Source organism: Microcebus murinus, chromosome 32, assembly GCF_040939455.1.
Source record: "Microcebus murinus isolate Inina chromosome 32, M.murinus_Inina_mat1.0, whole genome shotgun sequence".
Taxonomy (NCBI): Eukaryota; Metazoa; Chordata; class Mammalia; order Primates; family Cheirogaleidae; genus Microcebus; species Microcebus murinus.
The window spans coordinates 3,852,526-3,877,625 of NC_134135.1; the positions used below are offsets into that span (position 1 = coordinate 3,852,526).

General features: G+C 44.7%; 1 protein-coding gene and 1 pseudogene across 2 annotated transcripts; both read left to right on the forward strand.

The window, feature by feature from the left end:
- Window positions 1–2,679: 2,679 nt before the first annotated feature.
- On the forward strand, window positions 2,680–4,301 carry LOC105859982 (armadillo repeat-containing protein 10 pseudogene; annotated as a pseudogene).
- A 1,522-nt stretch (window positions 4,302–5,823) lies between these two features.
- On the forward strand, window positions 5,824–24,883 carry LOC105859981 (uncharacterized). Of its 2 annotated transcripts, none has more exons than XM_020283227.2 (5): window positions 5,824–5,901; window positions 11,893–11,983; window positions 14,631–14,757; window positions 15,233–15,364; window positions 21,629–24,883. In XM_020283227.2, the coding sequence occupies exons 2-5, from the start codon at window positions 11,912–11,914 to the stop codon at window positions 22,933–22,935; spliced, it is 1,638 nt and encodes a 545-aa protein (XP_020138816.1). In that variant the 5' UTR covers window positions 5,824–5,901; window positions 11,893–11,911; the 3' UTR covers window positions 22,936–24,883. The 2 variants fall into 2 exon arrangements, with proteins under 2 accessions (XP_020138816.1, XP_075855062.1); XM_075998947.1 differs by having other exon boundaries at window positions 15,236–15,364.
- The last annotated feature ends 217 nt before the right edge of the window (window positions 24,884–25,100 follow it).

The following is a 25,100-nucleotide window of genomic DNA, read 5'->3' on the forward strand; positions in this document are numbered from 1 at the left end:
AAAATATTTTCCTGAAAATAACTCTAAGTGTTGTTGAATTTAATGATTACACAGAACCCTGACTTTGGGATTTACAGCAACATCTTTCTTTTTATTTTTCCTTAATTTTCTCCTCATCAGTCAACTGAGCAGCCATATCTTTTAACTGTTAGCAATGTTTTCTATATGTGACAGGAACAAGCACCAACAGCTAGGTGAATACTCAGGGCCCTTCAGTGCCATCGAAAGACCCATGTGTGGTACATTTATTGGTATTATTATTTTTACTTTACATTTTCTCATGGTCCATTTGTAAAATATGACGTGCGTCAATTCTTGAATTTTGCTCATGTTATAAAACATGGTGATACTCCTAGGAAAGAAGAGAGTGTAAAAAACCATCACAACTCCCCTCCCTTCCACCCACCTTTTGGTTTTGTAGAAATGGCTCACTGCAAGAACCACACTCCTCACAGGACTTCTTTAAGTCTAATGATAGCTTCCTTATTTACAAAGGTAAAATCCAGAGACAGATCCTTCAAATTCCCATCCTTCTTCTTATCAAGGATTATTGAATTGTTTGTCCTCAATGATCAATGAAAAATGCTGGCTAACTGACTTACCAAACCTCAAGCTTTCCTCCTCCTCCCAGATCCCTGAACTTTGGACAGTCTTGGTCAGTGAAATGACCACCCTCTCCTCCCTGCAAGCCCTCCCAAGACCAGGCTTAGGACAAAACATTCCCTGAAGAAGTGTAGGTCATGCCCGGGGCTCATGCTCTGCCCCATGCCTGGTCGTTCCTAGCCTGTTTCTTCTTCCATCTTAAACAAAAGGTCTCTTCTGTGTGACTCTTGGATGTTTGGGGAGCTTATTTTTGGAGCATTCCCCCTATTGCAATAATCCTTTTCAATACAATTTCTTCTAGACTGAAGTTGAATTTCTCTTTTAACACAGGAAAATATTTTCCTCGTTCCATCTGTGTTAGAATATGTATATTCTCTTCTTTTTGTGGCAGAAGCTGTAATACATACTCAGTAGGTGAAAGTAGTTCATACTTTGCACATTTTTTTTTTTTTTTTGGAGACAGAGTCTCCCTTTGTTGTCCATGCTAGAGTGCCGTGGTGTCAGCCTAGCTCACAGCAACCTAAAACTTTTGGGCTCTAGTGAGCAATCCGCCCGCCTCAGCTTCCCAGAGTGCTAGGAGTACAGGTGTGAGCCACCGGGCCTGGCGGCAACTGTTTTTTTAAACTTTGATAATTTGCTTAGGCCGGGCACAGTGGGTCATGCCTGTAATCCTCGCACTCTGGGAGGCTGAGGCTGGATGATTGCTTGAGCCCAGGAGTTTGTGTTTGCACTTGGTATGATTGTACCCCTGTGCTGTAGCTTGGGAGACAGAGCATGAGCATGTCTGAAAAATAAATAAATAAACAAACAAACAAGCAACATAGAAAATATGATGACATAGGTCAGAATGGCATGCACCTGTAATGCTAGCTACTTGTGGGGCTAAGATGGGAGGATTGCATCAGCCCAAGCATTGAAATCTAGCCTGGCCATCATAGGGAGACCCTGTTTCTCAAACAAAACAATAATAATAATAATAATAATAAGCTGACATAACTTCTCACATTCATCCCTGTTCCATGGCAGTTCATTCTGCTCATTTTAAGCTGCTAATATGTTAATAATGGTAATTTTCATATCTAAACATCATGTTTCCACTAATTACCACCTCAGGATGGAGGAAGCCTTCCCAACTAAGGATGTGAGAAAAACATACTTACTGCTATATGTTCATTCAAAAACATTGCTATAAAATTATTATTGGCAGACATAAGGCTATTTAAATTTTGATAAGCTTTCTTAAGCGTTCCATAAAAGAGAATAATGTGTCTATTCCATACACTTAGAAATATTGCAGAATTCATGATTGTTTATGTCAATATATCCAATGGTCTTCTGAAGATGATTTTACAGGCTTTGTTTTCCACTCCTGCCAGAGTATTGAAAAGGAGAAAACAAAAGACCTAAAATCTATTCGAATTTTTAAATAAAAGTATGTTTTCTTCCTAATTACTTTCATAATGCACTTACATGCATTTATAACATATTGATGTGAACATATTATGATGTCAGCAAAATTTCTCTGACAGGTATTTGTTACCTCCTCTCAGGAGTGTAAGAGACGCCTCCCCCTGTCCCCGGCCTGGGGAGGGAGGCGGCAGCCGCTGCGGGGCGGGCCTCGGAGACGCGGCGGGCCTCGGAGACGGGGCGGGCCTCGGAGACGCGGCGGGCCTCGGAGACGGGGCGGGCCTCGGAGACGCGGCGGGCCTCGGAGACGGGGCGGGCCTCGGAGACGCGGCGGGCCTCGGAGACGGGGCGGGCCTCGGAGACGGGGCGGGCCTCGGAGACGCGGCGGGCCTCGGAGACCGGGCGGGCCTCGGAGACCGGGCGGGCCTCGGAGACGCGGCGGGCCTCGGAGACCGGGCGGGCCTCGGAGACCGGGCGGGCCTCGGAGACGCGGCGGGCCTCGGAGACGCGGCGGGCCTCGGAGACGGGGCGGGCCTCGGAGACGGGGCGGGCCTCGGAGACGGGGCGGGCCTCGGAGACGCGGCGGGCCTCGGAGACGCGGCGGGCCTCGGAGACGGGGCGGGCCTCGGAGACGCGGCGGGCCTCGGAGACGGGGCGGGCCTCGGAGACGCGGCGGGCCTCGGAGACGGGGCGGGCCTCGGAGACGGGGCGGGCCTCGGAGACGCGGCGGGCCTCGGAGACGGGGCGGGCCTCGGAGACGCGGCGGGCCTCGGAGACGGGGCGGGCCTCGGAGATGGGGGGGCAGCCAGCTTGGGGCGGCGCCCCCCAGAGTCTCCGCGCGGGGCGCAGGCGGCGCGGCTTCTCCCGGAGGCCAGCTCCCCTGCCTGCCTGTGGGAAGCCGCTGGGACGCGTCTGGCCGCGTGGAAGGATTTACGATTTTAGCAGGGCCGTTTCCGGGAGTCGGAGCTCGGACCCCCATTTTCTTTCTCCCCGGCCCAGTTGCTCTGGGCGGCAGCGAGACCTCCGTGCGTCGGAGACCCCCAGCGCCAGCGCCCACGAGCCTCCTGCCCGGGGCCTACTCTGCGCCCCGCCCGGCGGCAGGATGCGCGGCGCGCGGGACGTGCGCTGGGCGGCGGCGGGCCTGTCCTCCGTGCTGGCGCACGCTACTGCATTTACAGGCTGACGCGGGCTCAGGCTGCGTCCCTCTCGGTCTGCAGAAGACTCAACCAATGGTTCATATGATGATGTCCTAAATGCTGAACAACTTCAGAAACTCCTTTACCTACTTGAGTCAACTGAAGATCCTGTAATTATTGAATAAGCTTTGGTCACTGTGGGAAACAATGCAGCCTTTTCGGTTAACCAAGCTATTATTTGTGAATTGGGTGGTATTCCAATTGTTGGAAACAAAATCAACAGCCCTAACCCCAACATTAAAGAGAAAGCTTTAAATGCATTAAATAATCTGAGTGTGAATGTTGAAAATCAAATCAAAATAAAGGTATACATCAATCAAGTCTGTGAGGATGTCTTCTCTGGTTCCCCGAACTCTGTTGTGCAGCTGGCAGGACTGAGATTGTTAACAAACATGACTGTTACCAATGACCACCAGCACATGTTTGAGTTACATTACAGACCTGTTCCAGGTTTACTTACTGGAAATGGAAACACCAAGGTTCAAGTTTTGAAACTGCTTTTGAATTTGTCTGAAAATCCAGCCATGACAGAAGGACTACTCGGTGCCCAAGTGGATTCATCATTCCTTTCCCTTTATGATGGACACATAGCAAAGGAGATTCTTCTTCGAGTGCTTATGTTATTTGAGAACATAAATAACTGCCTCAGAATGGAAGGCTATTTAGTTGTACAGCCTATTTTCACTAACGGTTCATTGTTTTTCCTGTTTTATGGGGAAGAGTGTGCCCAGAAAATAAGAGCTTTAGTTCATCACCATGATGCAGAGGTGAAGGAAAAGGCTGTAACAATAATACCAACAATCTGATGGGTTGGTCATATTCTTCCAAAGAGAAATGCAGTCTAGAAATAGCACACGTTAAGCTTCCTATTCCTATCTTCCATATAAGGGGATTCTTCCAGCTGCTGAATTTAAACAATAAATATCACATTTCACCATTAACACAGCTATAACTTACTCTTTAGGTTTATTTTGAACCATTTTATTGATACCAGATAAATACACAAGCTTGTACTGAAACCATTTATTTTTAATTTTGCTGTTTATTGACATACTTTATTTTCTGTACATGAAGTGGCAGTGACCGTTTTTACACATAAGCTACCCTTCTACTCTTTGAAGTGATTTGCAGTTACTCATCTGAGACACAATTACTGTATGACTAAATCACTGTTCTTTGCCTACCATAGGAATAGCCTTGTTCTTTTAGTAGCAATGAGATTGTGAACTCTGAGTCCACTGGCCATACTGCTTTCATAAGTCTATTCTAATCATTAGAATCTATTCTAATCATGTCTAGTCAACGACAAACATAACCTTTTAGGAGAGGATGTTTCCTAGGACTCACCGACTCCCATTCAGTGTTCCACTATGTAAAGATGTTGCTTCATACAAAATACTGGGATCAATCAAAACATCCATCTTTAGGCAGTTGATTAAATCAATTACTCAGTCTTTAAAAAGAATGAAGCAGGTCTGAATGTGCTGATATCAAAAGATATCCATGAAATGTGGTTGTTTTTTAAAAATATGTATAAAAAATATATACTATGATCCCATGCGTTCTTTTAAATGAAAAATATTTATGCTTATGTATCAACAGAACACTTCTAGAATAATACCCAAACTCCTGGGAATGGGACTGGGGAATGAGGAAATGACTTCTATGAATACCCTCTTCTATTGCTTGAATTTTTTACCATAGGCCTAAATTGTATAATTTTTTAAATAAAGAGAAAAAAAAAGTGTAAGAGAATAATAACTGTAAGGAACACCCACCTAATTTCTACTTATATTTAAGTTATTGCCTTTTTTAAAGGAATACTTGGTGACCTAACTTGTCACTGACCTTAGCCCTCCACGCCCTGGGTGTCGTCCCTGTGAAAGGCTCTGAAACTGAGCTCGGGCTTGACTCTCCCTCCGGAGTGAACGGGGACTAGAAACGGAAAGGATTTCTCCTGTGTTGTGTTGGGCATCAGCATGAAATGCCACCTTCCGCCCAGGCGGGTTTTGCGATACACATTTTCGTTTGCCTGTGCTTTACAGAAAACTTAATTGCTAAACTTAATTTTTTTTTTTTTTTGAGACAGAGTCTCGCTTTGTTGCCCAGGCTAGAGTGAGTGCCGTGGCGTCAGCCTAGCTCACAGCAACCTCAAACTCCTGGGCTCAAGTGATCCTCCTGCCTCAGCCTCCCAAGTAGCTGGGACTACAGGCATGCACCACCATGCCCGGCTAATTTTTTGTATATATATTAGTTGGCCAATTAATTTCTTTCTATTTATAGTAGAGACGGGGTCTCGCTCTTGCTCAGGCTAGTTTCGAACTCCTGACCTCGAGCAATCCGCCCGCCTCGGCCTCCCAGAGAGCTAGGATTACAGGCGTGAGCCACCGCGCCCGGCCTAAACTTAATTTTAATTGCAGGAACTCTCCTGGATTCAAACAGCAACCGACGCTGACGCCGCCATCCAGATTCCAGTTCCCAGACCGCTGAAATGCTGCAGCCTCCCTGGTAGGTTTGGCCTCCCGAATGCAGAAAAGTGGAGCAGACAGGAGCCAGGTGGCAGGACGCGCAGGCCCCGCCCAGCCGCCGCCTCGGCCCCGCCCACCCTGGCGGCCCCGCCCCGGCCTCGCCTGCGCGCGCACTTTCCCGCAGACCCGGAAGACGCTGGCGTGGAGAGACGGCCACCCTGTGGCAGGTGAGTTTCCCTTCGTCCACAGAGCAATTCCCAGTACTTCTGTACGTGGGAGCGGGGGACCTTCAGACCCTGAAATCCTCACCGCCCTCTGCCCCCGAGTGAATGTGAACGTCCCGGAGAGTCGGGTGTCGCTTCCCTGTGAGTTAGAGTCCACCTGAGGCGGGTCCTGCGCCCGACCTTTCTGCCTTCGGGCCCTGCAGACCGCGCTTTCCGGACTGTTTCCCTGCTGAAAGCTATTCGGTGACCCCTAACGCTCGCTCCGCCCCCGTGAAGTCCTCACCTGAGGGTGGGTCCAGGCCCTTCGGGTCCCCCAGCCTCGCCCTGGCCGACCCCTGGAGGGCGGCGCCGCAGCCCCAGGCCTGGAGAAGCCGCGTTTCTCCCTGGTCCAGGGATTCTGCGGACCCCACTTCTCTCCTAATCTGCTCCCCTCCACCTCCTCCTTGGGCCGGGCCCTTCTGCTCCGCAGGCTTTTACCAGTCACCCCTTCCTGGGATTCTGCGTTGGGGGAGGTGACCAGGGCCTGTGTTGTGACAATGTTTTCCATCCCAAATTCCTCCCCACTAGAAAATGTGCTCTTCTGGAGCTGAGCATGGTTTTCCTATTCCTTCCGTGTGAATATGTGGAGAAAGAGATGGACAGCAAGAGAGAGGAAATAGAATGTAGAAAGAGAAAGGAAGAAGGAGAAGCACATGAACACGCTGCAAAGTATAGGGTGTGGGAGGGATTTACAGAGACACAGGAAGAGTGAAATCAGAAGCTGGGAACTAGCACGGGGAGAAAAGTCCCTGAAGCAAATTTAGATAAAATCTAGATCTCCTGAGCTCTGAAGGACAGCAGACTAGGGCCATGGGCAGCACAGGTGAGGCACCTGAGTCAGAGAGTGGGGGAGGGGACCTATGATTTGCAGCCTGGCCCAACAGAGTAGAAGAGGGAGCACCTGGTGACAGTAGAGCAGAGAGGGCACCACAGCTGGGGATGCCAGAGAGTGGGGACAAGGGGGTGTCTCTAGGAAAGAGGGAATTTTACCAGGAGAGCAGAGAGGGAGCAGACATGGGAAGAAAGAGGCAGAAATACATGTGATTGGGACAGTGAAAAGACTGGGGAGAAGGAGCAACAAAGGCTTAAAAAGTTCCCAGAGTGGAGCATAACAGGTAGAAGAGAAGCAGTAGAGGGAAGAAGGGGAGAAGGAGCAGGAGAGAAGAGGGAAACAAAATGAGGAGCAGAAGTCCAGGAGGAAGCACCGAGGAGAAAAGGAAAACAGGAGCAGGAGAGAGGGGGTGAGTGAGAAGGAGAGAGATGTCTGGAGTGAGGGAAGGAAACCCAGTAGTAAGGAAAGAGGGGACCCTGGCTGCAGATGACTCTTGAGATGTTTGGGTATGGTGATTAAGTTGTGACATCGTTTCCTCTATTTGTAATCTAATCACTTTAGCATTTGTTGGCAGTACACAGATGAAGTTCAGAATTGCACATCTCCTGTGTATAAGGCTGGTGCATTAAACCATTCTGAGCATCACAGGCTCCCTCCCACTTATAGCCTGGATTCAGCAAAGGGCAGTGACTTGACTCATTCAGTTGTGGGTCAATGTCTTCATTTTTCCTATGATGGTATAGGGAGTGGGGCAGTGTATAAGATATCAGGAAAAGCAAAGTGTTTTTCCTGCTTCCACAATCAATACAGTAGTGAGCACTCAACACAGAATACTTCTCCTCTGGTCAGTAAACTGTGTGTGGATTACTCCCCATCAGCATGCAGTTCTCCAGGAGACACCGACAGGGTGTTCTGTAAGATAAGTCGGTTATCACACTACCTGGAGATAGGATCCGATCCAGAGTTGGAGGGCTCAGTTGCACAGAAGTGCCTCACATCAGATGCCAGTCCCAGATCCCAAATTGGGACCTGAACTTCTGACTTAATAGCTATCAAATTAGATATTTCATGACCCTTTCCTCACATTTTATTAAGTTGATAGAGCTGTTCACAAACTCTGGGAAACATTTTACTTATGTTTACTCATTTATTAAAAAGGTTATTACAAATTGTAACACTGAGAACCAAAAACTATTCTCACAAATTAATAAAAACCTAGGAGGGGGTTTTGGAAACTATGATATTTATCTGCATCAGAAGGGAGGGACAGTCTTTGGGACTTAGTCCTTAAGCTATGAGATCTGACCCTATGTGCAGGTCTATAGTATCAAGATTGGTCCTAGCACTCTGGAAGGCTGAGGTGGGAGGATTGCTCGAGGTCAGGAGTTCGATACCAGCCTGAGCAAGAGCAAGACCTCGTCTCTACTACAAATAGAAAGAAATTAATTGGCCAACTAATATATATATATATATACATATATATACATATATATATATAAATAAAATTAGCCGGGCATGGTGGTGCATGCCTGTAGTCCCAGCTACTTGGGAGGCTGAGGCAGGAGGATCGCCTGAGCCCAGGAGTTTGAGGTTGCTGTGAGCTAGCCTGGGCAACAAAGTGAGACTCTGTCTCAAAAAAAAAACAACATGCTCAGCTATTGTCCAGATTCCTGCAGGTAAAAAAAAAAAAAAATTGGGTTAAATTATAGGGCAGCCAGGTAGGAGTGTCTCAGATAACTGGCCATTGGGGGAAAAAACACATACACATTTGTGACTAGAGGTAAAATATTCTGTTTTAAGTATGATTAGTGTTTTTCTATGTCAAACATTAAAGGGAAGGCATTTCCTCCCTTAGCCAAACCTTAAAATCTAGGTTATGTCACATGTCTTTCATTCTTATCTAGAATTATTTTTTTGTTTTTGTTTTTGTTTTTTTGTTTTGTTTTTTTTCAGACAGAGTCTCACTTTGTTGCTAAGGCTAGAGGGAGTGCCATGGTGTCAGCCTAAGCTTCACAGCAACCTTAAACTCCTGGGCTCAAGCAATCCTCCTGCCTCAGCCTGCCAAGTAGCTGGGACTAAAGGCATGTGCCACCATGCCTGGCTGATTTTTTTCTATATGCATTAGTTGGCCAATTAATTATTTTTTTTTTTTTTTGAGGCACTGTATCACTTTGTTCCTCAGACTAGAGTGAGTGCCGTGGCATCAGCATAACTCACAGCAACCTCAAACTCTTGGGCTCAAGCAGTCCTGCTGCTTCAGCCTCCCTAGTAGCTGGGACTACAGGCATGGGCCACCATGCCTGGCTAACTATTTCTATATATATTAGTTGGCCAATTAATTTCTTTCTATTTGTAGTAGAGACGGGGCCTCTTTCTTGTAGGTTTGAAACCCTGACCTTGAGCAATCCGCCCTCCTCGGCCTCCCAGAGTGCTAGGATTACAGGTGGCTCCACGCCTGGCCCTTGAATTCTTCATTTACCCCTTCCAGGCAAGCTTGCACATCCACCATTCCATTGATCATTTCTTTCTCTGACACAAGTGATCTCCGCATTTCTAAATCCTCTTTTTAATTTCCTGTCTTCACCTTTCCTGTCTACTGCTTGATGCACAGCTGATTATTTCTTCTTTTTTCCATTTGGGGACATCTCTCTAAACTTTGAAAATTACTGTGTTTTAGACTTTTCTTGTCACCTTCATCTCTCACCAGTTTCCTCATCTGGTGTCTCCTAAACTGCATTCTCTGAATGTGGGAGTATCCCATCATTTAGTGCCTGAACCTCTTGTCATGTCTGTCCACACCCACTGCCTTTCCGTATTCTCATCTCCTGGTTTAAGCCCCTCTGGCATGTTTCTGTTTCCCTTGCAGCCCCCTCTCCTGACCTCTAGAGTCCTGTGTCCAGTTGTGTCCTTAACTCAGTGCCAGGACGTCTGTCATCATCTCCCTCTTCGTATATCCAAGAGGGGCTTTCTCAGCTCTCCTAAACATGTACCCCTGCAGTCCTCACATCTCAGATTAGGAGGACCCCATACTTCCTGGAGCTTAGTGCAATTTCTTGTCATATATTTAAGATATATAGGACAGGCCGGGCGCTGTAGCTCACGCCTGTAATCCTAGCACTCTGGGAGGCCGAGGTGGGCAGATTGCTCGAGGTCAGGAGTTCGAAACCAGCCCGGAGCAAGAGCAGAGACCCCGTCTGACACCACGCCACTCACTCTAGCCAGGGCAACAAAGTAAGACTCTGTCTCAAAAAAAAAAAAAAAAAAAAAAAAGATATATAGGACAATTTTTGTATGAAATAAAGAAAATAATCACATGGCTACTAAAACAGTTTTGGAAATACATCGTCTTGAAATTCTCTTGAGACGTGGGAGAAGTGAGTTTGCAGACCTGGGCCCTCCCTGCTCTGCTCCCCCAGGACCCTTCTGGCCTCATCTCCTGCTTGTGTCGTCCTCGCTGGCCCTGCTCCAGCCACACAGGCCTCTTCCCTTTTCCACGGTTGCTCCTGCCTCGGGGTCTTCTCCTGGGCTGTCCCTCTGCCTAGAACTCTCTGCATGTAAGAACCACTCGGCTGCATGTAAGAAGCACCCTCCCTTCCCCAGGTCTTTGTTCTGATATCACCTTCTCAGAGAGGACTTCTGTTATCCCTGACCCCATTTTTTTTTTATTAAAATATATTTTATTCTTTTTATTCTTTATAGTTTTTTTTCTTTTTTTCAGGTGTCTTCTGTGTTGAAAACCCTGACCCCATTTAACATTCCAGCCACACCTTGACCCCCACCTGTGGTCCATATTGGCTGCTCTGCATGTTTCTTCATGTTCCTTCACCTTTCTGTCTCTGCACGCTGGTGACAAGTGGCAAAGAGAAGAGCAGAGGCAGAAGTTGAGCGGGATCCTGGCCTTGCCCCTCTGAGTGGAGCTCACCCCTGGCTTCACATTAGGGTGCTGAGGCATTTGGCATATATTTATTTTGTCTCGTTGGCAGAGATTGCATTCCCCATAGTCAGGGTGGGCCCAGGCTGAAGAGTATTTAGAGTTGATGCGACTTTGTTTTCATGGGAGATAACCACAAGTCTGTGTCCTCCATTTCTGAAGGCTGAGATCAGCCTGTGATTCCTGGAGGGGGGAGGGGGCCTGTGGTCTGCATCAGGTGTGGTCAGGTGTTAGGGGCTTATTCTGGTGTTATGCCTTATACTAATCATTCACTGCAGCCTGTAATGTGCGTGTGCTCTCTGACGCAGCGGTAGTCAGCATTTTCTTAAGACACAGTTGCTGCCTTGTGACTTGATAAGAGGCCTGAGTTGTTGCACATAAGCAAATACTCCCAACTCCCACACGGAGGGCCCCCATGGTGGGAGTCTGGAGGCCATGAGAACAAGAACAAGAACTCTCCCAACTACTGGCCCCCGATTGACGGTTGGTAGTCAATGATGGGTAAGGCTCCCCATGGAGGGGGTCGACCTAAAACAGGCACAACCGTGGGGGCCAGGGAGGAGCCGCCACCTGGGATTGAGACCAAGAAGCATTTCAAATGGCTGCATTGTCTTATGTTGCCTATCTCGGCCTTGTGTTTTGAGCTCTGTCTGGCACCTTAACTTTAGTAACCGTTAGAGGTCTGAGACCATGGGAAATTGTTCCCTTTTGAAACAACTCCAGAATTAACTGATATCGCTGTTATGCTCAGATGCTCATGTACAAGAAACTAAGCTTGGGTCTGGGGGGTATAAAAATAAAGCGACCGGTGCATTGGTCACTCAAGTCATTGTCATGTCTATGTGTGTCTGTGTCATTATTTTATGGTCTGTGTCATCCCCCGTCTTGTAATCCGGCCACGTCAATCAAGGCCACACCTGTGCTCTGCAGGGGAGCTGAGCCCAGCCCAGCTCCCCACTGCTGCAGCGTGAGTGTGGGCTTCACCAGGAGGGGAGCCAGTTCTGGTGAAAGGGGTCATAGACTCACCAGTTGATCGTCACCTGTGAGTTGATTGTCCCTGCATGCCCCCTTGGTGTAATGGACAGGAGAGACCACCTTTTTACGTGGGACGTCTTTTGCTCTTCATGGATTGTGGCACAGAGGGGGGCGTGTGTTGATTCTCAGCATTGAACAGCATATTTTTGACATTCAGGATTGACTTTTAAAGATTGATGATGGGTGAGGAAGAATCCCAGATCAGGAGGAAGAGGAAAGAAAAGGAGTCAAGAATGGCTGTTACTCAGGTAAAGTAACAATCTTTGTGGATCCTTCTGTGTCTTCTTCCTCTCAAATGCCGGGCATTGGAGTTGCTAGTCTTCTCTGACTCTGAGCCATTGTCACTGACATGTTTGCTCCCACTCACCCATGCCTGCCTTCAGTGCCTCTCATCTCCACTTTGATTCCATGTCACCGTGACCTAGTCACATGACCTGGTGAAGTGGCTCCATTGGGCACAGTCCTGGGAAGGGCTTCACACGGTGACATAGGTTAGAGAGGCGCTGTGGCCCCGTCGTGTCAGTGCTGTTGAGCAGCAGGGACTGTTCAGGGGCCACTTTTGGGTGTCCTGTCAGCTCTCTGCAGAGCAGCGTTAGACAAGCTGCACTTGGAAGTCAGGGCTTAGCATGCTGAATTCTGGAGCAGGGGACCTGTTAGAGAAGATCTTTTCTGTTTTTCTTCTTCTTTTTTTTTTTTTGAGCTGTTGCCTGTTCTAGAGTTAGTGCCATGGCATCAGCCTAGCTCACAGCAACCTCAAACTCCTGTGCTCCAGTGATCCCTCTGCCTCAACCTCCGGAGTAGCTGGGACTACAGGCATGCGCCACAATGCCTGGCTAATTTTTTCTATATACTTTGAGTTGTCTAGCTAATTTGATTGTATTTTTAGTAGAGACAGGGTCTTGCTCTTGCTTGGGCTGCTCTTGAACTCCTGAGCAAAAATAATCCACCCACCTTGGCCTCCCAGAGTGCTAGGATTGCAAGTGTTAGCCATTATACCCAGCTAGGGGAGATCTCTTCTGTCTGAATTTCTACCAACTTTCAAGCTAAAGGAGTGAATCGCTGTTTTTCCAATGCCAGATTATTTCTGACCAGGAATACTATGGAAAAATAGACATCAGTGAGAGTGGTTTATTCCATCATCTATTTTAAAATATGACATCAACATCAATGTCTGAGAGCAGCAGATTGGTTCAGTTATTCTCAGTATATCCATGCCACAGAGACTGTGGAGTTCCAGCATGGATTCTTTTTTGTCTGGTTTGTTTTCCCGACCGGATCTCTGACTGTCCAGACTGGAGTGCGCTGGCACATTCTCAGATCAGTGTAGGCCTGAATTCCTGTGCTCAACCCATCCTCCCACCTCAGCCTCCCAAGTAGCTTACAGTGTAGGCACACATCACTGTTCCTGGTTGATTTTTTTTTTTTTTTCCTTTTTATAGAGATGGGGTCTAGTTATGTTACTCAGCCTGGAGTTGAACTTCAGTCTTTCCCCCCTGACCTCCAAAAGTGCTAGGATTAAAAGCGTTAGGCACATGCTGACTTGGAAAAAATTCTTCAGTGAATGTTTTGTTGTGATATTTTATAGTGCAAGTTTCAGATCATATGTTTACCTATAATATATGTCATAAGATGTTCATATCATTTAGCAAGATGTTTTCTCTCTCTTTTTTTTTTTTTTTTGAGATAGAGTCTTACTCTGTTGCTCGAGCTAGAGTGCCGTGGCAAGAGCCTAGCTCACAGCAACCTCAGCTAGAGTGCCGTGGCAAGAGCCTAGCTCACAGCAACTTCAAACTCTTGGGCTCAAGAAATCTGACTGCCTCACCCTCCCGAGTAACAGCTGGGACTACAGGCATGTGCCAGCATGCCTGGCTAATTTTTCTATATATTTTTAGTTTGCCAATTAATTTTTTTCTGTTTTGAGAGACGGGGTCTCGCTCTTGCTCAGGCTGGTTTTGAACTCCTGACCTTAAGGGATCCGCCTTCATCCGCCTCCCAGAGTGCTAGCATTAGAGGGGTGAGCCACCGTGCCTGGCCAATTTCTTTCTATTTTTATAGACAGAGTCTGCCTCTTGCTCAGGCGGGTCTCCAACTCCTGAGCTTCAATGATACGCCTGCCTTCACCTCCAGAGTCCTAGGATTAGATGTGTGAGCCTCCCATTGGCTCAGCTAGTTTTTATATTCTGATTTTCTTTTACAAGCCACTATGGATGTACTCACCTTGAAGACACTCCCAATATTCTAGTTCAGGTGCATACTGAATATCAGTGTGGCAGACAGAACATCCAACACCTGTATAGAGAAAAGAGATAAATCTATGTTAAATTTTTGTTTTCCTTGTATTGTCCACAAAAATAAGATCCACACTAATTTATAGAATATTATAACTTCTTATGGAAAAGTATTATAAAACACATAATGCGGCTGGACGAGGTGGCTCACGCCTTTAATCCTGGCACTCTGGGAGGTGAAGGCGGTTGGATTCTTGGAGGTCAGGAGTTCAAAACAGCCTGAGCAAGAGCGAGACCCTGTCTCTACTATAAATAGAAAGAAATTACTTGGCCAACTAATATATATAGAAAATATTAGCCGAGCATGGTGGCACATGCCTGTAGTCCCGGCTAATCGGGAGGCTGAGGCAATAGGATTCCTTGAGCCCAGGAGTTTGAGGTTGCTGTGAGCTAGGCTGATGCCACGGCACTCAATCTAGCCTGGGCAACAAAGCGAGACTCTGTCTCCAAAAAAAAAAAAAAAATACATAATGAGCTCAAAAATACATTAATGTGGATCTGTCAGAACACTCACTTCAATCAAATCAGTTTTTATAGTTCTATCCTCATTTTATGTGAAGAGAGGCATTCTTCCCATCTCATTCCTGAACTATGTTTAACCTTTTAGGGACATTTGACATTCAGGGATGTGGCCATAGAATTCTCTCAGGAAGAGTGGAAGTGCCTGGACCCTGCTCAGAGGGCTTTATACAGGGCCGTGATGTTGGAGAACTACAGGAACCTGGTCTCCCTGGGTGAGGATAACGTGGCTCTCGACATAGGGATCTGCCTTGTGTGTGTCTGCATTTTCTCTGTGTGCCCCTTGGGAGGCCCTGCATTGCTTGACTGGGATGGAAGTCTTATTGCCTCAGAAATGAAAGCTCCATAATGCCTTCTGGACTTTAAATGTCCCCTTTCTTCAAGTGTTCTGTCTTCTTCATAATACATCATTTTGTGGTACAACGGTTTTCATATGTAAAAAAGCCTTGCGGTAAACTTTAAAAATGTCCAGGTCCTTGTCTTCTCCTCCCAACCTTTCGCCTCAGTAGTTCTGGAGGAGAGCTAAATGTTTGCATAACTCACTTGTATACACATTCAGAAAGACACCGACTGTGGATGACTTTGTGGAGTATGTTTCTTGTTCCATTTGTAATGTCCTCTCTCCTACCTAAATATAGGGCTTGGATTTTGGCAAAGCCACAGCACTTCTTGATTGTTTGTTTTTCCTAGCAGGAATCTTGCTTCCTGACCTGAGGGTTATCTCTGTGTTGGAGGAAGGGGAAGATCCCTGGACTATGGACAGTGAAATGAAAACACCAGGAAACTCAAATAGGGGGGAGAGGATCCCAGGTTTGCATTCAGGTAAGAGCTCCGGTGGGCACAGTGGAAGCCACACTATTAAACAGTGTTTGGAAAAGTTTGCAAGTCAGGGAGTTAGGTGGTCAAACAAAGTTTTAATTCTGTGAGCTCTAAGCAGAAATCTTTGCCCACACTTACCACTCTCTTCTTTAGACATGTGATAGTTTATCCTTTTGGCCTCCAGGGGGTGCTGCAGCTCAAACAGAGACCAGGGCAAAGTAGAATAAAGATATTCTATGGGACTACACCTGTCATCTGGCTTCTGTGAACTCTTTTCATCTGACTTTCCTGTAATGTTCACCTGGTCCCTGGTGACCCACAGCCTGGTGCTGTCCTATTGTTCTCTCACCCTTACTTGCTGCCTGTGTTTCTGATAACCTTGTCCATGGGTGCCCACACCACCGCCAGGGTATGTTGCTGCTCTTTGCTGCTCCTAACAGTGCCCTTCAGTGTGAGCCATCCTCACTGCAGGTCATTTACTAATTTTGTCCATGTAGTTATTCATGTTCTTCTGGTGGTAATTATGAAGTTAGATCTATTCATTTTAGATACATGCACATAAGCTTTCATTCATTGCACAAGCACAACTTTTTATCTATTAATATGTAAAGTGGTGATACCTCTGACATCATGCTCCTTTTGTTTTCAAAGAAATTTTACAATATCTTAACGTTGTATGAGATTAGCAGACCTAAAATGCATCATGTTTTTCTCATTCTTTGTATTTAGAAATATTTCACTGCCATGATATTGAAAGTCACTTTCACTACCCTATTTTGACTGCCCTCCCCTTTTCTGTTTGTATGTGTTTGACAATTTCAGGTGCCTAATACCGTGTTTCCCCAAAAATAAGACCTACATATAAAATAAGCCCTAGCAGGATTTCTAAGCATTTCAGCAATATATGCCCTACCTGGAAAATAAGACCTAGTGATGGGCGCGGCTAGGCAGCAGTAAAGAAGACTCGCAGCCCTTCCCATCTGCCCCATGAGAGCTCTATTGCTCATTATGAGAGATTAGGGCCAATGGTTCTAAAGGAAATAGAGTCACAAGAAATTTAGGATGGAATTTGGGGTTTGTAGAGTTATGATGATGTTCCAGAAGAAGACAATTTAACTCTACTTGAATAAATGTAGATTGTTGTACCGTACTTAAAAAAAATAACACATCCTTGAAAATAAGCCCTAGGTTGTCATCTTAAGGAAAAATAAATAGAAGACCCTGTCTCATTTTCGAGGAAAGACGATAGAAGTGGAATCATAGAGTATTTGTAATTTCATGTCAGGCTTGCTTCACTTAGTGTAGTGTTCTCCAGGTTAAACCATATTGTAGCATATGAAGTAATTTCTTTTTTTTAATGAACTCTGAATCATTTTTCTTTCATGTTTAATATATCCCACATTTTGTTTATCCGTCTGTTAGTGAACACCTCGGTTGCTTCTGCTTCTTGGGTGTTTTGAATAATGCTGGGTTTTTCTTTGAACATGGGTTTGTATATAGCTTCTCACAATCCTGTCTTCAGTTTTTTTGAATATATACCAAGAAGTGATATTATTGGCTTATAAGAGAATTCCCAATTTTGAATTATATGTTGCAATTTCATACTGTTTTCCATAGCTTGCACCATTTTACATTCTCACCAGCAGGGTTGGAGTCTTTCCTTTCTCCTATTCTCACCAATACTTTCTATTACATGGGGATTTTTCTCTTATTATTTTGAAAATAGACATGCTAATGGGTATTTTTACCTTTTCTGTGTATTGGTGTCATATCCAGGAAATCATGGTTGAATCCAATCTCATGAAGCTTTTTACCTATAATTTCCACTGTGAGTTTTATAATCTTAGGTCTCTTATTTAAATCATGAATCCACTTTAGGTAAATTTTTACTATGGTGTAACATCAGGGTCCAGCTTCATTCTTTTGCATGTGTATATCCAATTTGCTTAGGACTGTTTCTTTTTTTTTTTTTGAGAGAGAGTCTCACTTTGTTGCCCGGGCTAGAGTGCTGTGGCCTCAGCCTAGCTTACAGCAACCTCAAACTGCTGGGCTCAATCCTCCTGCCTCAGCCTCCCAAGTTGCTGGGACTTCAGGCACGTGCCACCATGCCTAGCTAATTTATTCTATGTATATTTTCAGTTGTCCAGCTAATTTCTTTCTATTTTTTTAGAGGGGGTCTCGCTGTTGCTGAGGCTGGTCTCCTACTCCTCAGCTCAAAGGATCCACCTACCTTGGCCTCCCAGAGTGCTAGAATTACAGGTGCGAGCCACTATACCCAGCTCCTAGGACTCTTTGATGAAGGGATTGTCCTTTCCCCTCTAAATGGTCTTGTCACCATGGTTGACCATCATTAGACCATATATTTAAGAGTTTCGTTGTAAGTAGTGTTCTATTCCATTGCTTCATACATCTGTCTTCATGGCAGTACTGTATTGAGTTGATTAAGGTAGCTTTGTAATGAGTTTTATACTCTGGCAATGTAAGATCTCTTGCTGTAATTCTTTGAAGTTTATTTTCCTATTGAGGTGATCATGTGATTTCTTTTTAATTTAAGGATAGATTCATTTTTGTTTAAAGTTTCATTAGGATTTTGCTAAGGATTTCACTGAATGTGTGGGTCACTTTCACATCAAGTCTTCGAAAGCATGAACATGGGACAATTTTGCATTTATTTGTGTGTCCTCTAATTTCTTTCAGTAATGTTTCTTACATTTCTGTTTACAAATCCTTTTCCTCCTTGTTAAGCTCATTTCTAAGTATATAATTCTTTTTTTTTTTTTTTTTTTATTTTTTTTTTATTTTTTTTTTTTGAGACAGAGTCTCGCTTTGTTGTCCAGGCTAGAGTGAGTGCCGTGGCGTCAGCCTAGCTCACAGCAACCTCAAACTCCTGGGCTCGAGCGATCCTTCTGCCTCAGCCTCCCGAGTAGCTGGGACTACAGGCATGAGCCACCATGCCCGGCTAATTTTTTTTTTTTTTTAATATATATATCAGTTGGCCAATTAATTTCTTTCTATTTATAGTAGAGACGGGGTCTTGCTCTTGCTCAGGCTGGTTTTGAACTCCTGACCTTGAGCAATCCGCCCGCCTCGGCCTCCCAAGAGCTAGGATTACAGGCGTGAGCCACCGCGCCCGGCCTAAGTATATAATTCTTTTGGATGGTATGGTAAATCAAATTATTTACTTATTTTTTTTTGGCATTATTTATGTTAATGTATATGAAAGAAAGTAATTTTAAGTAGATTTTGTATCCTATATCTTTTAATTCGTTCATTAGTTCCAACAGGTTTTTGTGGAATCTCTAGGATTTTCTTCGTAGAAGATTGTCATCTGAACAAAGATCATTTTATGTCTTTTCTAATTGCATGCGTGTTATTTCTTTCTCTTTTCTCATTGCTTTAGCTAGGATTGCAGTAACTACACTTTGCCCTCCATATCCATAGCTTCTGCATGCACAAATTCAATGACGCCTACATCAGCCAAGCACAGTAGATGAATCCGCACACGTGGAACCCAGGGATACAAAGGCAGACTATATTTTTCAATCTGTGTTTAGTCGAACCTGAGGATGTAGAAACCATAGATATGGACGAGCATCCACGGAATGTGGTATCATGGGGGGACCTGACCTAATTCTCCCTGCATACTGAGGGACAACTGTATGTTTTATAGAAATAATGCAAGTAGGCTTTCATTGTCTTCTTTCTCAACTTAATGGAAGAGCCTTCATTGTTTCAGTTTTGAGTATGAAGTTAGCTGTTAGCTTCTTATATGTGTCCTTTATTATGTTAAGTAGATTCCTTGTATTTCTAGTGTCTGGAGTGTTTTATTATGCATTGCTGTTGACATTTTTTTTTTTTTTTTTTTTTGAGACAGAGTCTCGCTTTGTTGCCCAGGCTAGAGTGAGTGCTGTGGCGTCAGCCTAGCTCACAGCAACCTCAAACTCCTGGGCTCGAGCGATCCTTCTGCCTCAGCCTCCCTGGTAGCTGGGACTACAGGCATGTGCCACCATGCCCGGCTAATTTTTTATATATATATCAGTTGGCCAATTGATTTCTTTCTATTTATAGTAGAGACGGGGTCTCGCTCTTGCTCAGGCTGGTTTTGAACTCCTGACCTTGAGCAATCCGCCCGCCTCGGCCTCCCAAGAGCTAGGATTACAGGCGTGAGCCACTAAGCCCGGCCGCTGTTGACATTTTTAATCGGAAGTTTGTGCATCAACTAGGATGAATATATGGTTTTTCCTCTATTGTGTTGTTTTGGAGTGTGACACGGATTCCTGTTTCTAAGTTGCAACCCCCTTGCCTTCCAGGAATAAATCCCTTTTGGTCATGATGTGTGATTATTTTTAGTGTGCTTCTGAAGGTTTGTCTTGCCAGCATTTTGTTAAGGACTTTTGCATTTGATTAATCAATAGTATTGCGCTATGGTTTTCTTATCTTGTAGGGCCTTTATTTGTCTTTGCAGTCAAGGTAACACTCACCTCATTGAATTTAGAAGCATTCCCTCCCTCATTAATTTTTGAAAGATTTCAAGGAGTGTTTGTGTTTATTTATTTTTCAATATTTGAAAAATATTGAAATATTTTTAGATATTTGATAGACTCACATTGCAGTCATCTGTTTCTGTGCTTTTCTTTAAACGGACATATACGATCACTGAATGAATGTCTTTGTTAACTCGTGTGTTTAGAATTTCTACTGTCGACGGAAAAAAGCCAAACTCTGTAAAATAATTTTAAAGAGATTTATTCTGAGCCAAATTTGAGGACCATGACCTGGAGACACTGCCAAGAGGCCTTGGGCAAGTGGACTTGCTGTGGCTGGGTTACAGTTCAGTTTTATACATTTTCAGAGAGACAGGGGTTACAGGCAAAGTTACAAATCAATACATGAGAGGCATACATTGGTTTGGCCCAAAAAGGTGGGACATCTTGAAGGGGGGCGGGGGGCTTACAGGTTATAGGTGGGTTTAAAGATTCTTTGGCTGGCAATTGGCTGAGAGAGTTAGACTTTATCTAGAAGACCAGAAAGGATATACTTACTTTAAGATAAGGGTATGAGCACTCTGGGAGGTCCAGACAGGAGGACATTTTAAATTTACAATTGGCGCCTGCTAGAATGCTTGAGTTAAGATATTTTAAATTTATGATAGGCATCTGCTAGGATGCTTGAGTTAAGACAGGGGCTTCTTATCTTTTAGGTGATGTTAATGCCATACCAGAATCAGGTCAGGAAGTAAACCACTGCTTCGTTTGGTTAACAAAAGCCGCTTAGTGGGAATTTACCGTTTGTCAGCCTAACCCAGCTGGCCTCCTTAGAAAGGAGTTTTTAGCAAAAAATTAGAGTTCAGTCCTCACTACTTCTTCATGTTTAAGTGTTGGTAAATGGTGTATTTCTACAAATTGTGTTATATTCGAGATTCACAAGGCCGCAGGACAGAGAGACAGAGTCACTGAGGCTGTAATTACCAAAAGAAGTTTTATTGTCTAGCAGGGTCCAAGCCCCCAGAGTGCCAGCGCAGTGGCCTCTTCCCTGGGCAGGGACCCTCCTTTGTGTGTTAGTCCCCTTTTTATAACTTAGTTGTTTACACACTGGTCATGCATCCACCCCCACAGTGATTTTTACTTCAGCCTGCCCCTGATAGGCCCTAACCTGTTCCAGGTCCTAGCTGAGAGACTCAGGTTTCCACTCTCTTTGTCTTTTTCCTCTGCATCCCATAATATACTCATAATGCCTTGCGGTTAGCAAACAAGCAGTAAACAGAAGCTGGAAGGTGTCCATTGTCCTTATAGCCCAGTATCTTACAATTGATGCATTCTTTTTTTTTTTTTTTTTCTTTGATAGAGAGTCTTACTCTGTCACCTGGTCTAGAGTGCTGTGGCATCAGCCTAGCTCACAGCAACGTCAAACTCCTGGGCTCAAGCGATCTTTCTGCTTCAGCCTCCAGAGTAGCTGGGATTACAGGCATGCGCCACCATGCCTGGCTAATTTTTTCTGTATATATTTTTAGTTCACGAATTAATTTCTTTCAATTTTAGTATATAGACTGGGTCTCTCTCTTGCTCAAGCTGGTTTCCAACTCCTAACCTTGAGCGATCCACCCGCCTCAGCCTCCCAGAGTGCTAGGGTTACAGGCATGAGCCACCGTGCCCGGCTTGATATTCCTTTCTATATGGGAGACAGGTGGGGCAGATGCTAGTCTTTTTCTCAGACTCTAGGAATGCCAGATCCATAGGTTCAAATGCCACTCTTTTCTTGCTTTCCTAGGGAGGAGCTGTGTCTTGGGAAATGATGCAGGAAACAAGCCCATTAAAACTGAACTGGGATTAAGCTTTCAGTTCCATCTGCCTGAAATGCAGCTATTTCAAGCTGAAGGGAAAATTTATGAATGTAATGAAGTTGACAAGACTATCAACCCTATTACCTCACTTTCACCACTTGAAAACCTTACTTCTAAACTCAAAACCCACAGATTTAATAAGTATAAGAATGATTTTGTCAGTTCTCTCATAGTTAGAGAAGAACACAAAGCACACGTTACAGAAGAACCTTGCAGAGGTAATGAGCACAGCAAAGCCTTTAGTGTTTCTTCAAGCCTTCCTAACCAAGGGGTGATCTGTACTGGAAAGAAGCTTTTCAAATGTAAAGAGTGTAGCAAGGCCTTCAGGCAAAATTCAGACTTTCTGGAACATTGGAAAATCCATAGTGGAGAGAAGCCATACAGATCCAGTGAGCCTGGTGAAGTCTTCACTGAAAATATACACCCATCTCGACATCAGACAATTCATACTCGAGAGAAACCTTACAAGTGTAATGAGTGTGGCAAGTACTTCAGGCACAAGACATGTCTTACAATATATCAGGAAATACATACTGGACAGAAACCTTACAAACATAATGAGTGTGACGAGGTCGTCTGTCAGAACACAAACCTTGAAGTTCACAGAAACCAAACAGGACTGAAACCTTACAAATGTAACGAATGTGGCAAGGTCTTCAATTACAATTCAACCTTTGAAGGACATCAGTGTGTTCATACTGTAGTGAGGCTTCACAAATGTAGTGAATGTGGTAAGGTCTTTCGTAGCAAATCAAACCTTAAAAGTCATCACACAATCCATACAGGAGAGAAACCTTACAATTGTGATAAATGTGACAAGGTCTTTAGACAAAAGACATGCCTTGTACGTCATCAGGAAACTCATACAGCAGAGAAACCTCACAAATGTTATGAATGTGGCAAGGTCTTCCGTCGCAAATCAAACCTTGAAAATCATCGTACAATCCATACAGGAGAGAAACCTTATAATTGTGATAAATGTGATAAGGCCTTTAGACAAAAGGTACTCCTTACACGTCATCAGCGAACTCATACCGGAGAGAAACCTCACAAATGTAATGAATGTGGCAAGACCTTCCGTGAGAAAACAACTCTTAAAATTCATCACAGAATCCATACTGGAGAGAAACCTTACAAATGCAATGAGTGTGGCAAGGCGTTCCGTGACAAATCAAACCTTAAAACTCATCACAGAATCCATACTGGAGAGAAACCTTATAATTGCAATGTATGAGGTAAGGTTTGAGACTCTGCAGACTCCTTCAGGGTGCAAACTCTTCACCATGAGTTGTATCAGTAATCAACATCAGAGAGTCCATACTAAACAGAAATCAAATACATGCAGTGTATGTGGCAGGGGCTTTATCCAGGCCTCACCACTCACTACACATCAAAAGGTACGCCTTCAATGAAACCATGCCAATGAAATGTTTATGGTGAGGCTAGTACCCAAGGACCATTACTGTGGACCATCTGGGGATGTATAGAAGAAATAAGTCAGTCCCTAGTTCTCTGCTGTTAATCTATGATATTATGTGGTGGTGTAAATCAAAATACATTGACCCTCATGACACGATACATATCAAAGATGCAAGGACATGTGGACATGGTCAGTTATATTAGTTTATATTATATTTAATTATTTGATGTTCTTTCAAAAGGCTACTTTATTCTTTATGACTTTCATCCTGAACTTTGAAATCTCTCTACATGTCTTCCTTACCAGGATTTTCTGTGGTGTGTAGGAAAGAATCGATAGAATGACAGGTGTTAGCTGATTACTGAGAATCATTTCTTTCCCATTTCCTGGAAGAGAAATGTCATTCCCTTTTGAGACTAATTTTTTATTTTTATTTTTGTGGAGACAGGGTTTTGCTCTGTTCCCCTGGGTGAAGTGCAGTATGGTGATCATAGCCCACTGCACCCTCTAATTTGTGGGCTCAAACTGTCCTCCCCACCCTACCTCCTTTATAGCTGGGACTACAGGCATAACACACCAGGTCCAGCTGACTGTTATCAATTTGTTTTTTTTTTGTTATGTTTTTTTTTTTTTTTGAGACAGAGTCTCACTTTGTTGTCCAGGCTAGAGTGAGTGCCGTGGCATCAGCCTAGCTCACAGCAACCTCAAACTCCTGGGCTCGAGTGATCCTTCTGCCTCAGCCTCCCAAGTAGCTGGGACTACAGGCATGTGCCACTATGCCCGGCTAATTTTTTATATATATATATATATCAGTTGGCCAATTAATTTCTTTCTGTTTATAGTAGAGACGGGGTCTCGCTCTTGCTCAGGCTGGTTTTGAACTCCTGACCTTGAGCAATCCGCCCGCCTCGGCCTCCCAAGAGCTAGGATTACAGGCGTGAGCCACAGCGCCCGGCCTATCAATTTGTTTTTGAGAGAAAAAGTCTGACTATGTTCCCCAGGCTGGTTTCAAACTTTGAATTGTAGTGATTCACTAGACTTGTCCTCCCAGCATGCTGGAATTACAGATGTGAGCCACTGTGCCGTGTCCTTTCCGATTAAGATTCTGATTTAGAGAGGATGGCTGTGGGCAGAGAATGATGTAAAACTGTGCCACCAATATTCATGCCTAATGCATTCAGCACACACTTCTGAAAGAAGACACAGTAGGTTATAGGAAAGTGTGAACTAAAATGCCGACCCCTCCCCCCCACTGGCTGACTAAATGAACCCCCTTGTGGCCAAAGGAATATCCTAAAGCAAAGTTGCCTGCCAGGAGGAGGGAGGTTAGACATACCTTATCATGTCCCCCTCCCTTCTTGGATACTTTCTTTGTAACCCATTAACAGCCCTAAGGGTATGCAAGACAAACCTGCAGGTCCTTATTTTATGCAAGAAATGGTGACTTATCTCTGGTAAACAGTTTATATTAAAACATTGCAAGCCTTTAGACAAAGCTTCATGTCTTTAGCCAGTTACAATCTGAAGAATCTTTAAACCCACCTATTCAACCGCCCCCCCCCCACAAGATTTCCCACCTTTTTGGGCCAAACCAATGTATGCCTCCCACGAATTGATTGATGGCTTTACCTATAACCTCTGTCTCTGAAATGTATAAAAACCAAACTAACCCAGCCACAACGAGTCCACTTGCCCAAGGCCTCTTGGCAGTGGCTCCGGGTCATGGTCCTCAAATTTGGCTCAGAATAAATCTCTTTAAAATTATTTTACAGAGTTTGGCTTTTTTCTGTTGACAATTTTGGCGTAATTGGCAGGATCTCAGAGAAGACTGAGGACCGCCTAAGTAGCAGCGGGAACTAGGCGCCACTTACAGGTATGGCCCTTTTAGGCCCTGGGACTTCAGGCTTCTCCTTTGGCAGGAACTGGTAAGTCCTCCTGGGATCTGGACCTCCCGTTTTTTGGTTTATTGGTCTTGGTTT